This window comes from Artemia franciscana, chromosome 2 (assembly GCF_032884065.1).
Source record: "Artemia franciscana chromosome 2, ASM3288406v1, whole genome shotgun sequence".
Lineage (NCBI taxonomy): Eukaryota > Metazoa > Arthropoda > Branchiopoda > Anostraca > Artemiidae > Artemia > Artemia franciscana.
The window spans coordinates 67,117,502-67,135,684 of record NC_088864.1 but is presented as its reverse complement, the minus strand read 5'-3'; the positions used below and the strand labels follow the sequence as shown (position 1 = coordinate 67,135,684).

Genomic DNA, 18,183 nt, shown 5'->3' with positions numbered 1-18,183 from the left:
GATAACGATTTCCCAGGCAGTAAGTGATTTATTATCTTATTCATTTTTTGGCAGAGACTTTAAGATTTTTAAATGGCCTGATGATAATACTGTAGAGGACCAGTCTAAATATTGCACACAAGAACAACCAATACCTGAAAATCAATAGCAGCAGGTACAACCTTAAACATATTCAACCTTCAGGCAGTAGCGTGACAGTGTATCAGATTAGTCCGAAGGACAAAATTTAAATATTTATCTCACACCCTCCAAAAAGCTAAAAATATTTTTAGAAGGTACTGACAAAAAAAGCAAAATGAAGCTAGAACTTCAAAAAAAGTGTATTTTCAATAATTTCCCCCTTAATCTAGGTAATTTTTCTGTTTAACAAACAGTTTTTATTATTATTTGGTAGTGGCAACCCTGGACCTTAAAGCTACAAGTTTGGACTCCCAAGCCAATATTTTGTCCAGACTTAAAAGCATCAAAATGCAGAAATTAGTTTCATCCATTTGTTTTACGTTTTCCTGCAATAATTTTAAACATTATATTTACTTAGAGGGGGAAGGGAGTTGGGATTGTCTAGGAGCCCACAATTGAAAAGGTCATGTTTTTTTTTTGTTTTTGTTTTTTTGCCATTAGCTAATCTAACCGAAAGTGTATATTTTATATTTGATTTTTAACGTTTCAGAAGAACTCAGACCTAGAAACACACATGGATATGATCCTCTTTCCAGAATACTATAGAAGTTGTCTTTAGCCAAGCTGTTAAAACCATAAAACAATTTACCCTTTAGATCCACAGCAAGCAAGATATTTTCCATTTCTGCTGAGCTCAAATATTCGGCAGCTTTTTGCTTCAATATCACTAAGAATCTTATCACGACCAGGTTTAGGAATCCCAGTCCAAGATTGAACACCACCTTTGATGGTTCTACCTAGGGAAGAAAAATTTTGAATACAAGCTTCCCATGATCAGTGATGACACAACAATTTTTTGGTGTAAGGGGGCGGGGCAAAGTTCAATTTTGCAAATGAATTTTTGCTGAATGGTATTTTCTTATTCAAATATTGCTCAATGCATCATAGACTAACCTGCAACATGATTGTCATTCCCCTATTTCTGCAGTGTTTACAAGAACTTCTAGCCTAAGCTGAAACAACAAATTCAATAGGCATTCCATACAACACAATTGACCAGATAGTGCTCATTTGATAAATATTTAATTTTAAGCATCTTAGGAAAAATGATGAAGTTGTAAGAAAATAGTTTGTATAAAGGTTGTACAAGAAACCGCTTATTATTTGAAATATAAACAATTTGAAACTGAGGAATTCCCCTAAAAGGATCCAACCTCATTAAAATTCTGATTCCCTGATTTCCGATTCCCTCCATGACCTCTAACCCTAGACCAGCATCGTCCAAACGACCCCCAGCCTCTTTGGAATGACCATCAACACCTCGAAATGATAGTCATGTGCTACTCACGTAAACCTAATTTTCTGGTAGACTTCAGCCTCCAGCTTGAAGTTGATAATATAGAGTGGGCCAAAGAATTTACCCACCTTAGTAGCTTACTCAACTCTGACAAGAACCACTCGATAGATACCAAGAGATGACTGGCACTTGCGAATCCCAACTTAAAAGGTGTGATGCCCATCTGGAGGTACAAGAACTTATCAACATTGCTTAAAGTGAGGCTACTCAACTCGCTCATCACCTGTAACACCATTTATGCATGTGAGTCTTTGACTCTAAAACAGATGATCAGAACCGTCTTACTGTCTTTGAAATAAAATCACAATGACGTATTGCTGATATCATTTATCATTATAGAATCTCCATCCAACATCAAGCTTCTCTATAATCTCAAGGTCAAACAAACCATCCTCAACAGAATAAAACTGCAACAGCTTAGATGGGTAAGACACATGCAACACATAGAAAGCGCTCGTCTCCCTAAAATAGCACTTGAAGGCCGGGTACATGGTTCTCGACCAAGAGGGTGCCCACCAAAGAGATGGAAGAACAACTTCTCGTCGCCCAACTTACCACACCCATTCCACCTAGCAGATGATAAAATTTAGTACAGGAGTTACAACCATAGACTGGTGAAAGAAGAAGCCCCAAAACAATCTTCAAGGATGGGTGGAACATAATTCAAATCAAGATGAAACCCCTTTCTTAAAGGGGTTTCTGGCATCTGATGAATATCTTATGAAATTGACGAAACATTAAGTACATTACTTCAAGGAAGAAATAACAGAAAATAAAATAGTTTTGCAGACTTGACATGGTGGTTATACTTAGTGCAGCCAAAATATAGTAAAAAAAGAAGAAGATGAACTACGAAAAATCTACTATAGCCTTCTTAAAATTAATGACATTAAAATTATAATCCGTTCTGGTAATCTAAATGGCATCATTGTCCAAAATGCAGTTTTGCTTATTTACTGATGATTTTAGTAAAGCCCTAGGGTCTTAAATCCTATTGGGCAGAATGCAGTTGGTTTGGAATTTGCAATGATGTGCTCTTTTATATAATTGGCCTAGACTGACTTCATTATTTGACAATACAGCTATATAACCAAGATTACCCATGGTCCAACCATTGCACCAAGTTTACCAGAGGCGTGAATGGAGATAGGGCAATGACTGGTTGAAGATTGCTAGGTAAGCTACAGCTGACAGATTGACATGATCAATGGAAGCGTTGCAAAATCCATGGTGCCAGGCAGGAAAGTTCATCTTCTGGTTTCTACCAAAGTAAGTAAGTAATTAAGGTCCAAAGTCGCCAGAATGGTAGACAGAATGCTGCCATGACCCTCGAAAAAGGCAAATTGACGAAAAGCCCAGAAAGGCGTTTTCAAGCACCCAACTACACCCTCCATGAAAGTGAATTTTTGAAGAGTATGGAAACATACTGCTCAAGAAAAAAAACTTTCGGGAGTGGATATATGGTCTAAATGTACATTTTGGGAGGTATTTCCAACCTCATTCTTTTCCTAAAAGTCTGAAAATTCCCAGAAAAATAGGTCCAAACTTTTTTTGTTTTTTAATTTAAATTTGGCTTCAAATCCAGAACCAATTCCGGGGACTATCTTGCCAAAGCCTGTATTCTAAAAGAAATAACCTAAAGCTAAACTATAAAAAATATTTCAATATTGGTAAGGTCCTTGCTTTGTAGCTTTACAAGTACAATAAGGGTAAAATTCTAGATGATGAGCTATCTTGGAAGTTAGTTGAGTTAGGTGATTTATACTTCCACAGATGAGCCCAGAGCATAAATCATGCCTGGGGAAGAGGTTTAAAGCTCTTATCTCTACTGCATATAATCCTGATGATTTGGATAGGAATTTTTGTTATATTCTTTAAAATTTAATAAATATTTCTACAAGTCTTCAAAACCTTGCAAGTCGGTATTTTACCGATCGGTGTTACTCTACTTTCTACTGTCCTAATTTGTCCTGTGGAACTAACACTGAATATTCTGGAACTAACCCTGGAACTAGCACAAAGTTTGGTTATGGTCTTCAGAGGTCAGTGCATTTTCAACAGGGAAGAGGAGAAAATAGATACAAAAGATAGAGGTAAAACAATGGATGATAGACTTTCTTCTATATTAAAAAGCAGTTCAACAGGATTGTCATTGCTTGGCCATAATGATATTGCAGCAACCTTTGTTCAGTTTTGTGATCAAAATTATTCCGAGAATAATAGTTTGGTTTTGTTCCTTTACCATTGATTTATAGGGCAGTTGCTTTGGTTTTGTCTCTTTGCCATTGATCAACACTGTAGTTGCTAATTCAATACTTTTAAAATGGTATGTCCTATGAATGATATTTTCTTTAAAAAAAAAAAGATGACACATTTATTGAAGGTGGTCTCAAAATACGCTGTTTCACTTTACGACCAACTTTATTCTCAATTTCTTGACACCAAATCCATGCTGATCTTATATATTTTAGCTAATACCTAATTAATTTGCCCCAAAACATAAAACCCTGTGCAATGTTTGTCGTTAGTTCAAAAAATTCAGTATTTGCAAAATAAGGGTGTGTTTACTTGCCTTTTAATAAACATGTCTGTGAATACACATTTCTATGTTTACACAGACATGTCTTTACACATGTCTGTGTGTTTACATGTCTTTTAATACACTTGTCTTTAATACACATGTCTGTGTTTACACAGACATGTCTTTTAATACACATGTCTGTGCGTCTAAATTTCTTTTAATACACATGTCTTTAATGCAAATGTCTGTGTGTTTACACAGACATGTCTTTACACATGTCTTTTAATACACATGTCTGTGTGTTTACATGTCTTTTAATACACATGTCTTTATTACACATGTCTGTATTTTTACATGTCTGATGAAATAGAGAAGAAATCTATAAAGAATGAAACTTATCACACAATGAAATAATGAAACATGTCTCAATCGTAAAGGTCATTTGTTTGATCTTTCATGTTTTTAGTCTCCATGGTTGTTTGTATCTGCCTGGCAAATTTCAAGTTAAGAAAGCCACTATAACCCATTTCCTCTTGGCCAAATTACACGTCCTAGCTGGTTTCAAGTGGATCTGACTGTTTTTATATAAAAGTTGGAAAAAATGTAAATTTTCTATCTTTTAAAATATAAATATAATTTTTAAATATGAATTAATTCTTCTATACAAATAGAAATATTTACATAGAAATTGGAAGAAGTTGGAGTATCCGCCTGAAAATCATCATTCTCATGTTTTATTTCCCATAATTTACAGCTGATGGCAACAACAACAAAAAACACTGCAGTATTTTGCTACAAATTTGGAATACGAATTCAGATAAAGGCTTCAGTCTATCTTGAAGCAGTTGAGGAATGTGAATGAAATTCTCAAGAATGAATCCACAGACTCAACGATCTCCTGGGAAGGTGTTGTGAAGTACCTACCTCCACTCTTTTCCCCTCTAAAGGGCACTGACCTAAGATGACCTTTTACAATCATTATATTATAAGAGTGAAACCTTGAGAAATTGATACACTACTGATATCAGGCACAAGGAAATCGTTTTGAGTCTCATACCTTGCTCAATCCTGATTTATAAGGTATGACAAGTTTAAAAATTTATTTCTTAAATTTAGGGAAAAGCCCTTAATATGGCTTAAAACCCAGCTGATTTTAAGAACAAATTTTGAAAAAAAAATTTTTACCTTACTTTGTGGTTTTAGTCTCTTTTAATTTGGCTGCAAAAATACAATTCCTATGGTCTTAGCAGACTTTTAAGCCACATTAAGAAATATTTTTTCCACATTTACAAGAACAGTTATATGAATCTTTGAAACATGATAAGTGTGGACTGAGTGAAGGCCTTATGATCAAAATACTTTTTGGATGGCTTATTTTAGAAATAGATCTATGTCTGAAGATTAGACTTTTATAACACAAGCAATTTGTGAGGCCATCAGAGATCGGTCCCATTTGGGGGAGGTTTGTGATGCTGAGTTAGATACTTTAAAAGACCTTTCCAGGGTCTCATTGAGGCTCTGGATTACTTCCTGGGAGTTTCATTCACCTAACTCAATTACTTTCCATGATAGCAAAAAGCTGGTATTAGTCTAGTGCATGTCCAATTCTAAAAGAAACAGTATAAAAATTTCAAATCTACTATAGACATACTAAATATACAATTACTTTAATCGGCACTTCAGAACAAAATCAAGGTCCATGGTGGATCTGTTGTGCTGTGTTGAGAATGGTAAATTCTTGTTAATGTATTTTGGTTCTAGTGACATGCCATAAGCAGGCGCGTAGCTAAAGTATTTCTATTGCGGGGGGGGGGGGGGCAAGAGCGTAAGCCATTGAGGTATGTGCTATTCAAGCGGTAGTGAAGAAAAGTAACTATTTAACAAACACGCTACTTAGTGAATTTAAAAACATTACGCAGTACATTATAAACAATAATTACACATTAAACAATAACAAATGTAAGTGCTGGTGCTCGGGTTTTACTAAAGTTGTCAGCAATGAGCTATAGCAGACGACAGTAGTGTAGCATAGACAAGCTTTCGGGTGGGCGAAGGTGAATGTTGTATACACTCGACTTTTTTCAGCCAGATTCACCAATGACTTTGCAGTACATATCCCCCCAACTTCCCCCGCACCAAGCAAAAGATGCTCAATCTCATAATTGAACCTAGGTCTATTCCAATAGCGCCAGGTATTATATTATTCATTTGCTCGTAATTTTGAGTGGATTTTGACTCTATAAGATTTAATTTGTTGTACTAAACTTATAATACATGATTTACTCAAACATTTTTTTTAATTGTTTTGTTTGTGGGTTTGCCGATTTATATTAATAAGCAAAGGATGGTCTCCTAGTACTGCAAGATGAAACTGATAATAGTAGAGAAAGAGAATGGGTTGGTACCACTTACACATGCACACAAAATTTCTATTTTGTGAGAAAAACACACATATTTTGTTTAAATTCACACTATTCCATTCCCAGCAGACATTTCGTACAGCATGCTGATGCAGAGATAAATGTTCCACAAGTAGCACTGATGTGGTGTGAAATACCACTAATTTCAGTCATAATTCTTTGCACATTTTGGTCAGTTCTTTTTTTTGGAGCTGGTTAAACGAAATATTTAGAAAATCAAAAATAGCAAGAAGTCAGCATGGTATTGTACACAGAGGCTGTTCAATATTTATGAGTTAGTACGTGAATCCAAAACGCAAGGAATAGGACGCTATCAGCACTTATTAGGCATTTTAATGACAAACAAGCGAATTGGAGTTTCAACTAAATACTGGAAATAAAAATTAGAACAATTAAATGATTCCTCAAGTGGATCCCCTTCTACAAAATTCCATGACAAAACTAAACCAATTTGGTCTATCTAGTTATACTGCTAAGATCATTATTAAGAAGCATTTAGTCTGATTTTCTTTTTCAATGATTTCTTTTTTAATCTGGGGGCAAAATATCTATTCTTCAATGATTCCACCTCTGTCCTATTTGCAGATGTAGAGGGTGTATTCATTTCCACTGTAAAAAGTTTTAACACATAAGACTCAAATTTTCAACTGATACGTTTTAGGAAACAAAAGAGCCTGAAATATCAGGGGGGGGGGAATTGACCAGAGCAGATGTGGTGAAACAGGAAGCATAGAACATTTTCCAATTTTGCCATTAACTAAGCTGACATTGTATAGCACTGAATGTCATAGTGGAGCAGCAATATATTGCAGAACTGGACTGAGAGATGGAACTATGAGTTACTCTTTCATTTATTCTGATAGTAGATTGGTTGAGTATGTCTGTTTGAAATTTCACGTTGGATCTGAATCATCGACAATAAATGTTGTTTACCATAGTCTGTCTGCCTCCAATCAATTTATTTCACACCTAGCTGTATCTGATCTCATATATAAGGCGAACATCTGTGAGCATTCAACAATCTTTTTGTTTAAAGGTTTCAATATGTCTGATGTTAAGTGAGCTTGAAGGTATAGGATTCCCCCCTGAAATTAGTCTCTCATGTATCACTGCTATATTCCTGACTGTCTGATAAGCCCAAATGTTGTAATCTTTCAACTGTTTTGATGCAAAACCTAATTCTAATGGAAAAACTGAAAATCAAAGAAGCTGATGGATTCTCATTGTTGATCAACAAAGTCATAGGTTACTGTGAAATTGAAATTGTGGATTACTGCCTCAAATTGTGAGTCAAAGACATTTTTCCAAACCTAATGTGTTACTTTCCTTATTAATAGACCCTAAAGTTTTATATTATAGTTACTTCTCTGGGGGGGTTTTATTCTTTTTTTTTTTTTTTTTTTTATTTTAGTTATTTTTTATTTAGTTTTTTTATTTTTTGTGCTTTTTTTAATTGGTGATATATAAGCTTAATTTCTTTGAGATTTCAATATTTCCAGATTTCGAATTTTCTTTGCTTCTAAAAAGTTGCTGATATAATTTTCTTTTGGGTGAATTTAAAAATTCAGCCAAAAAGTCAGTGAATCTTCATCCTGGTGTTAATTCACTGACTAAGCAAGCAGAAGAGGGTTGCTCACCTGCCGCAAGCGTTGGTGTACCTGCTGGGAGTAAAATCCCTTAAACTGCAGGGTCAGGTGAGCAGGGATCAACGCTTCCTTGCTGAGTAAGCTTCAAAGATGCTGCAATCACCTCTAAAATCAAACCAAAAGCAGCAGCATGCCCCAAAAGAAGCAAAGCGAACCAAGGAAAAGGATCCATAAAATCAAACCCACGAAATGTTAGTATCAACAACCTGAGTCACCAGCAACAAAACGAAAAATTTCAGAGCTTCTTCAATACCCAACTGTTCCAAATTATCATATTGTATCAATTAAAAAAAAAAAACAGAACACCTTTCATAGCAGATTTTCATGCATTAATCAGAAAATCTATTTTAAAGTAGCCATAGTTAACTTTGAGCTTAGTGTCCAAAAATCAGGCACAGCAGAACTTTATTTCCAAGAAGCTGTAGGAGCTGATAAAGTAGTTCAAAATTCTAGTTTAATTCAGCTTTTTAACTCAGGGAATTGAAGCCATGAAATTCATCAGAGAAAAAAAAAACTCCAATATGTATTTAATAGGATTGATCTTTCTTTGGAAACACAAGAAATCAAATCTGAGTTATAAGACTCATCAGGAAGAGAGAGAGAGAGAGAGAGAGAAAGGTTTATTTAAAAAACAATTGAAACTCAAATGGCTAGTTTGATGTTGAAATACAGACCACGTTATTGTGCACTATGATATATTGACATAAAAAAGGGATGAAAGAGTTCTGGTAGCGGTTTGTCTGAGCACACACAGGCACAAGTTTTAGCTTCTGTCTCATACGGCTGACTGTCAGGGCTTCTGGGGGTAAAATATCACGGTGAGCAGGGCTAGACAGCAGCATTTTGCCAAACTTCAGGATAAGGTCACCCAAACGGAGTTCCAAACTTTAGAGTTCAAGGGTTGCTAGGGCATTGTGGTAGGAAATGTCTCTATTACTCAGGATGATCCTGGTTGACCGTTTTTGGACTGACTCCAGTTACTGCATTAATAGGTGGTTCTTAATACTGACGGGCGTTTTCAAGTATGGGGCATACATAGCTCAGATATGCCTGTAGAAGACTGTGGGCATTGCACCTGAAGTGACACAGTTTTCAAAGGGTTTGCAGAGATGCGTTTGCTCTACTGGTTGCACTATTAATATGGGTAGTAAAGGTGCAATCACGTGACAAAATGACACCTAGTATTTTCACCTCACTCACAACAGGGAAAGGAACTTCAAGGGGGACGAGTCTCTCTTTTGTGGGTTCAGTCTAAATATTTTTGACTTAACAGAGTTAATAGTCAATTTCGTGTCAGAGCAATGCGAACTTAGTAGATCAAAAGTCATCTTGGGGAACTGTTTGGTGGGGACATTGCCATGAAGAAGATATGGGAGTAAGAGCAACAAATCGTCAAAAAGTTTATATTTGTTGGTATGTTCTACCAGCAAGTAGTTGATGATGGCAATATGATTAGGCTTAACAAAAGAAATGGAAAAAGCCTAACAGCAAGTAAGTAAATCTTGGTTGCAATGAAAAATTAGCTCAAGCATGATGTATATCTATATGGGCGAAAATTCCCTTTCAAGCCCTACAAGGCCAAGCCCTTATAGTACATCAAATGTCATGTACATGGCCACACTAAAAACAATTGCCAGCAAATAAATCCCCCCTGCTCCAAATGTGGAAAAGACAACCATAACTTGACATCCTGTCCTGCTCCTGAGTCATAATGCAAAACTGTAAGACCCTAGGACACAGTGCACTTCAAAAAGATCTATGCCCCACCCACCATCAATGTGCAGACATTCTGACAATCACAAATGAGCAGAACATTCGTTTCTCAATTGTTGCAGCTAAAATACCTATGACTCAAAAGTCAAGTGCTGGCCCCATCTAAATTAAAGAGGTGCAGAAAACCCCAGCATTCAAGCTTATCATTATGCAAGCACTTCCTATACAAACGCCCTCACGGGTAAAAACAATAGCACAGATGCTCCAAGAATGACCCAGTATGCCAATGGTAACACTTGGGAAATAAAAAAAAAACACAGCTCCAACACTTGAAGTTACTGATCAGATGAATAGTACCAAATTCCAAATGTTGGGCACATTTTTACCCCAAATAACCTCATTTTGACATCTGGACAATCAGAGCAAATCAAAGCTATTCTAACAAGGAAATTCATTCAGCAAGAGCAAGTCAAAGAAATTCTAACAAGGCATTCAGCAATAGCCTCAAGAGAGTACCTGAATGAGATTGATGTGGTGAGCATGAATTTATATCTCCAAGATAGACATCCCTTAAAAGTCTCATCCTTTTACAATCCTAATGGCAGCAATGATATTAAAACTGTGCTTGAAGAAGAATGCAAGAGATAAAAACACTGTCGTTTTTGGTGCCTTTAATGCTCATAGCCCTATAAGGGAAAATTGTGTACACTCCAGCAATGCAGGTAAGAATATAGAATAATTTATTTTCACCTCTAACAATTTTGCAGCTCTAACTACACATGGTCTCCCCATCTACTACAATATTGGAAATAATACCTCATCAACAATTGATTTAAAGATTGGTCCAACTTGGCTTGAGTCTGAAATGCAAATTTTTCTTGTCCTAGATCTCCAGACTGACCATACTGCAACCCTTATTAAAATCCATGCAGCAAAATACACTCCTGTTCCCTCACAGTGAGATTCAATCTAAAGACAGTAGACTGGACCCTCTTCAAACACCAATTAGATAGTACTGATTACTCTACTATCAGCCTAGAGGAAGATATTGAAATTATAGCCAAAAAACTAAGTGATACCCTCTTAACAGCAGCAGAAGACTCAATCAAGAAATTATCTGACCAAATACCCATTTCTTTGTTAAAGAAGTCTAAAAAAAACCTGGTGGAGTCAAGACTGCAGAAGTGCAGTTTTAAGTAAAAAGAAAGCAAGAAACATTTAAAAGAAACAAGAAACATTTAAGTAAAAAGAAAGCAAGGAAGGCTGAAGCTTTAGTGAAGAAAACAGTTTTGAAGGTCAAGTGCTCAGCCTGGAATGATTTTTAATCAAAAACTGACCATAATGTTCCTTCAAGTAAAATTCATTTATTTATAAATCGAATGGCTGGCAATAATAAAAGGATATGGAAACAGACCATTATAATCCCAATTAGAAAACAAGGTAAACCTCCAGATTTAATCAATTCCTACAGGCCTATGTCACTACTACCAGTTGTTGGAAATTTTTTAAAAAGAAGCTGCATAGGAGGTTAAAATGGTTTGTGGAAATTAATAGAATTCTACCTAATTCCCAGGCTGGCTTTTGTAAGGGGTGTAATACTGTAGATAATGTAATACAGCTTGAAGCAGCTGCAATAAATGTCATAAATAGCAGTGAGATCATAATAGCAGTCTTAGTTGACTTTGAATCGGCTTTGGACCATGTTTACAAGAATCTCATTTGTCAAATTCTAAGAGGGATGGATTTCCTGGATGTAGTTATTAAGTTCCTCTTCAGTTATCCATCTGATAGAAGCCACAGGGGTCCATATTCAGTCCCCTTCTTTTCTTATTAGTTGTAAGTGAGCTTCAGTTCAGCAGTGATTTAATGTCCAAGTTACAAGTTGCAAACAGCTTAGTTATTTTGTCAGCAGGTAGAGATACAAATATCACTCCCAATAATATTAATCTAGCATTAGAGGAGTTAGCAGCCTTTTCTCTACATATCTCCAAGTCTAAGACTATACAATCATATTCCACAACAAAAAGTCTGTCAAACCACCAAAATTATTTATCAACAATATTGAAATAGAATATGCTGTAGCACATAAATTTCTAGGAGCATACCTTGATCCAAGACTGACTTGGTAAAATCAAATCAACTGTGTGAAAAATTCATGCATGCAAAGTTTACTCATCCTTAAGTGCCTGGCAGGGTCAAAGTGGGCTAATTCCCAAGAAATATTCTTTGATTTTTACAAGAGATTTATTCATTCAAAGATTGAGTATGCCAGTGAATCATATGGAGAATGTAGTAAGACTAATCTTGCCAAATTAGAAACAATCCAAAATTGCCCTGGGGCTTCATGCTCAGTGCCCCTCTAACAAATTGAAACACTTAACCAGTCTGCCAGCTATTTCAGAAAGTCAGAATATGCTGATCATCAAATATTACAGCAAGATATGAGCTATAGGTCATGAACACAATATTTTTAAGCTCACTTTTGCCAAAGATAGTATCTTGCATTATCTGACATCTATAAGGTAACAAGCTTGTCCCATCTTTGAAACTTGACTCACCCTGTTTCAGACATTTTCTTATCCCCCCAGGATGGCAAGTGTCACCTCCAAGTGTTTCACTAGAGTTAAGACCCTTGCAAAAGACAAATTAGCTCCAATCCAGATTCAGATGCTTTTTCATGAGAAAGTGACCACTTTGTATCCTGATTCTCTCCAAATTTACACTGACAGCTCAATTAAAGGCAGCAAATGCAACTCAGTTTCTGTTATCCCAAGTTATTCACAGAATATAAAAAAAAACAGACTTCCTGATAGTACTTCCATCTTTACTGCAGAGCTATTGGCCATAAAAGAGGCTTGAAAGGTCACCAATACTAAACCACCGGCTTCCAAAAGAGAACTTTTTCTCCCAGACTCCAAAGGCGCCCAGCAGCTCATTGATAACATCCATTGGAGTGCCACGGATACAGACCTGAGGACAATCAGAAATCAATTAATTAGTTTCCAAAATAGCCTTATTGAAGTCAAGTTCCAGCATATCCCAAGCCACCAAGGCATCAAATATAATGACATAGCAGACCAGCTAGCTAGTAGCTCCTTGTATAATCCAATCAACCCCAATTTGAAGGCCCAGACCTTCAGAGAGATACTTAGAAGAGTTTCTTCAAAAAATGTTCATTCCATCCTTATTTCCATCAAGGGCAGATAACATTCTTTATTATAGAATCAAAAGCAACTCTTTGATCATGAGAAAAGGGGAGTTTACTTGGCATAAACAAGCCAATCCATATTGCAGGCTTTGCAGCTCTATTCCACAATCCTTGAACCACCTGATTTTTGAATGTCAATGCATCCAGCTGGAAATCAACATTGGGAGAATCTTCAGTGAGGCAAACCTCCAGCCTGATATCAACATGTTGCTGCTCTCAAGCCTACCAGCTAACACTGAAGTCATCTATACAAAAGTATTTTTGATTTCCTAAGACACCATAATATCTACAAGTAGATCACATGGTAGCAGTACTTATTTCTGACCCATCATCACATGCAGATTGAAAATCATTGTGACTCACAAAGGAAACTGAAGTGGACTCCAGAAGGCTTGGCATTCCCAAGAAGAAGTAGAAGGACAGGAGGTGGGATAAAAAAAAGAAGCAATTATTGAATTATGAAAGAACATGAAAAGGCATCAGGCAGGCAATGTAGGCTATTCATTTTTATCCTAATTAAATTATGTTGAGAATGCAGATTTACCAATGAAAATAAAATTTGAAGCCTCAAAATGTCTTTCTTTTTGTTCTAGCATGTCTCTTTCATGATAGAATAGGATGTCATGGACATTTGCCATTAGCAGATACTAACGGCATTATATTGTTCTATATATAATAGTTGTTTTAATCAGAAATTAACTTTTATGCCCCCCTAAAGATGATAACTTTTTCTCTAATTTTTGGCTATAGAATAGAATTGATATATTGGTTAAAAACTTACTATATGGTTATAAGTCTGTTTTGTTAAAATTATAAAATCCATAGGCATTAATTCACCATGATCAAATCGAATAAATAATTAAAGCTTTGCTTTGGGCCATTTGCTTGCATTGTTTTATTTATTTATATTAATAGACCCATCCTTCTCTTTCTATTTATAAATCTTTAAAAAAAATGCTGCATTTACTTTAAGCCATTGGTGTTATTCTTTTTTAACCTATGTATGCTACCAGTAAACTGAATCAGCTGTGACAAAATCAGGAACCAAGAAACACATGAGAAACATAATTTGGGTTATATCTTTTCACATTGAGGGGAGGGGGTAGTAAAGTATAGTGGGCCCACATTTGAAATGTGCTAACGACAATTTCTAAAGCCAAAAATAAGAGAGCAATGTATCATCTTTGAGGGACCATAAAGGCTTGTAAATTGAATTTCTGAGTAAACAACTAGGCCTATGATATTTGGAAAGAGCATAAAAAAGGCTAGGCCAGTAAATTGTTTGTTCACCCAACTCACAGCTCAGAAATGAAAATAGCCTATCTCTAAATTTACTGACTTTTGTACCTTTTGGAGCCCTATTGAGGGCTTAAAATGTGATTTTTTCTAGAAGCAATTTTTTTTTTTGGGGGGGGAGGGGGTAGGGGTAATATTTCAATGTTTTCAGATTAGCAACCTCTTTTTAGAATTGGAATACAAGAAAGTTTACTATTTGATGTTGTAAAGTGACTACCATAAGCAGGGGCTTTCTGTAGCAAGAGGGTGTCCACTCTGCAGCAAAGAATTTTTTTAATGTAGTCTAGAGGTAGTAGTACAATAATGCAAGGACTACCCTTTGGCTGCTATTTTAAAGAAAAGTAAAGTGTATGTGGCATTTAGTTTTTTTAAATGTTTAAATAGTGTTTTGTTTTGAATGTTTGGTGCTACTGAGAGGAGAGAAGGTGGAAATTGAAAAAAATGTAAAAAAACAAAAGAAGCTATTGACTTAATTACTTATTAAGCATATTGACAGTAAAAGTTAGTTTTGTCACAAGCTGTCTAAGCTGTATATTACTGCATATAGCAAGATTCTGACAATTGCATATTGTTTCTTTGTCATTATTAGAGAAGTATATCTATTTTTTAGCTTTCTAAAATCCCCCCTAATGAGACTAAAATTGCATAAAGTAGGCTTGCTTACAGGTAACATTAGCTATAGAACAAAGCATATTAGTCTATGAGCCCTGTGGGCAGCAGAATGAGGTCTGTATTCTATATTCTATATAACCTCAAACAAGGTTTATTAAATAAATATAGAATATAGACATTGCCCTGCTGCCCATGAGGCTCATGGACTAATATACTTTACTCTATAGGTAATGTTACCTGTAAGCAAGCAATCACACTTTAAAAATTTTTAGTTTGCCCCATGGAGGAGGAGGGTCAACCAGAAATGGATACACTTCTAGAATTAGCATTTCTAAGTACTATAGTAGGCTATGGAAACTGTGCTGCTTTGCAGCATAGTTTCCAGTTTAGAAAGCTTGTGAAGAAAGTTAACATTTACCATATTGACTTGAAAGAGCATGAAAGGGCATCAAGTGATACCCTAAATTATATTAAAAATGAAAATTTACCAATGAAAATAAATTTGAACCTCAAAATGCCTCTCTTTTTGTTCTAGCATGTATCTTTCAGGACAGAGATGATGTTAAAGCTGCCTTGGGTGCATTAGAGAGACACAGCATCAGGGGCTTGCACGCAGAGGTGCAGCAATTAATATTACCCTGGACACCCCCAGCCCTGACTAAGAGCTGCAAAACAACACAGATATATAATAAGAGGAGATATATATAGGAACAATGGGGAATGTATTTGCAAATAAAATGATTATTATATTAGAAAAATGTAAAAAGACAATGAGTAGTGTGTTCACCTTGTCTCTATGTCAGTAATGGAATCATGAATACGTTAACCTGCTATCTAAACTGCTTAAATAACTTACAAATTATTTTTTGATCCATGAAATGTTTAGTGTTCAGGGTTTATGGAACTGAGTTGATTGCGTGTCGGTTTCTGGTTTTTCGCCTTGTGACAATCCTCGTTTTATGCAGTTAAAAAGTGGCAAGAAAGAACATGGCCGCCAATAGAACTTCCGATCTCGAAATACAAATTTGGGGACAAGTCTTCAAAATTCGGGGAATTCCGTAAATGTTTGATATTCGGGGACTACTGAAACTAAGGGTATTAAGGTGGATCTTTCAAGTAATGTTTAGGGTATGTTGAACTGAATCTTAACGTATCATGAGTTTGTAAATAGTGAAAAGGGTGTACCAGCAATATCTCAATTAGTCTGTGATTATTCAGTTGAAACTTTAAGATATGATGAGGCTATTTTGAGCGAGCCAAAAGCTACTACAGCATGAAGCTACTGCTACTACTGCCACTGACAATACTACTACTACTAAGATAACTTAAACTAGTAAGGTTAACTTTTTATGGGAATATTTAAGGGGAACTTCAAATAATTCAAAACAAATTATATGCATGCGGCTTTTCAAAAGGGCATATAAGCAATCTGTTTGCGTCGTTTGGCACAAAGCTCTTCAGAAACGTGAGGCTGACAACATAGAAAGTGCTTCGTCAAGCTCATTGAAAACTTCTTGGACGTTGAATTGTTGGATTTCCGGACTGACCATTAAACAGCTCAGAATAATAACTGGACTATTCTCACAGCTCTTACCTTGCTCGTGGATCATCATAGCCCCCTGAAAATGTCACAGTGAGCAGGGTTAGACAGCAGCATTTGGCCAAACCTAATAAGGTCACCCAAACGGAGTTCCAAACTTTGGACTTCAAGGGTTGCTAGGGCATCGTGGTGGGAAATATCTCTATTACTCAGGGAAATATCAATCCTGCTTGCCTGTTTTTGGACTAACTAAGATAGGTGGTTTTTAACACTGACGGGCCCAGACGGTACAAGCGTATCCAAGTATGGGACGTAGCTAGCACACGCATGCCCGAAGAAGACTGTAGGTGTTGCACCCAAAGTGACACATTTTTGAAGGGGTTTGCAGAGATGTGTTAACTTTACCGCTCGCACTATTAATATGGGTAGTAAAGGTTCAATCATGTGAGAAAATGACACCTAGTATTTTTACTTCACTCACAACAGGGAAAGGAAATTCAAAGGGGACGTAGTCTCTCTTTAGCGGGTTCAGTCTAAGTATTTTTGATTTAACAGAGTTAATAGTCACTTTCATATCGTAGCACCGTGAACTTAGTAGATAGAAAGGGATTCCTGGGAGTTGCTTGGTGCGGACAATGCCATGAAGAAATTAGGCGAGTAAGAGCGACGAATCGTCGACATATTTTTATTTATCATTATGTTCTACCAGCAAGTAATTGATGATGCCAAGAAACGTTATTCCTGCCAGTTTCGTACCTTGCAGGGTACAAGAGGTTATTTTACTCCACTCTGAAACACAGTTTCTCTCTTTGCGTAAAGCAAATGCTTTTCGCTGTCTTTCAGACAGAAAATAAATCACAATGGCTAGCGTTTCGCGCTTAGTACCCACTCGCTTCAGGTTTTGGCAGGCCACTAGGTATGATAGGAGATCAAAAGTTTTGCGAAATTAAATGGCTGCAAGATTGACAAAACAGCCTTGCTTTTCAAGCCACATCAGGATCTTATCACACATTCTGACTAGGTATATAGGCTCTCCATTCGCAAGTTACACTGAAGTAAATGAAAAACTCAAATTGTTTTAACACTTAAAGCCTCCTCCCCATCGCTTTAATTAAGCTCAATTGTAATAAAAATAGTTCAATTTTAATCCAAATCCAACCGGCGGCTCTCCCCACTATACTCGATTGCACAGAAGGGCGGACGGACAGACGGATATCGAAAACCTATCTTGATGGATTTTTTCCACCATCCGAATAGGGGATGACAACTGGATGATGATATGCTATTCTTTCCTTTTTTGGGATCCAATGAGCCAACATGGCTACCTAAGACGTCGGAAAATCTGTCCGTCCGTCTGTGCAATCGAGTATAGCGGCAGAACCACCGGCTGAATTTGTATTAAAATTGAACCATAGGTGCCAAGGATCATGAGACACATCAAGTTGAAAGATAATAACCCTAGCTCAAACAGAACAAGGAGGGGGCTTTAGCTGCTAAAGAAAATTTTTTCGTTTAGTTCAGAGTAACTTGCGACTGGAGTGATGGATCTGAATGAAAATTGAACCAAAGAGGCCTAGGACCATGATGCGTATCAAGTTTTAGGATGAAGACCCTAGCTCAAATATAACAAGGAGAAGTGGATTTTAATTGCTGAAAAAGTTTTAGTTTTCTGTTTAATTTAGTGTAACTTGCGAATGGAGCAACGGATCCGAATGAAAGTTTGACCATATATGCCTAAGATCAGTGCTCA

The 18,183-nt window shown here is 36.3% G+C and overlaps 1 protein-coding gene across 1 annotated transcript in view; it reads right to left on the bottom strand.

The window, feature by feature from the left end:
- Positions 1-15,891, bottom strand: part of LOC136035488 (eukaryotic translation initiation factor 2A-like) — a 117,349-nt gene extending 101,458 nt beyond the window's left edge. Inside the window, exons 1-2 of the mRNA XM_065717318.1 lie at positions 15,750-15,891; positions 770-917 (exon numbers count right to left, since the gene is read on the bottom strand). Of these exons, the coding sequence (XP_065573390.1) occupies positions 770-917; positions 15,750-15,768 (167 nt within the window). The 5' untranslated portion in view covers positions 15,769-15,891. The remainder of the gene's footprint in view (positions 1-769; positions 918-15,749) is intronic.
- Between the last annotated feature and the right edge of the window lie 2,292 nt (positions 15,892-18,183).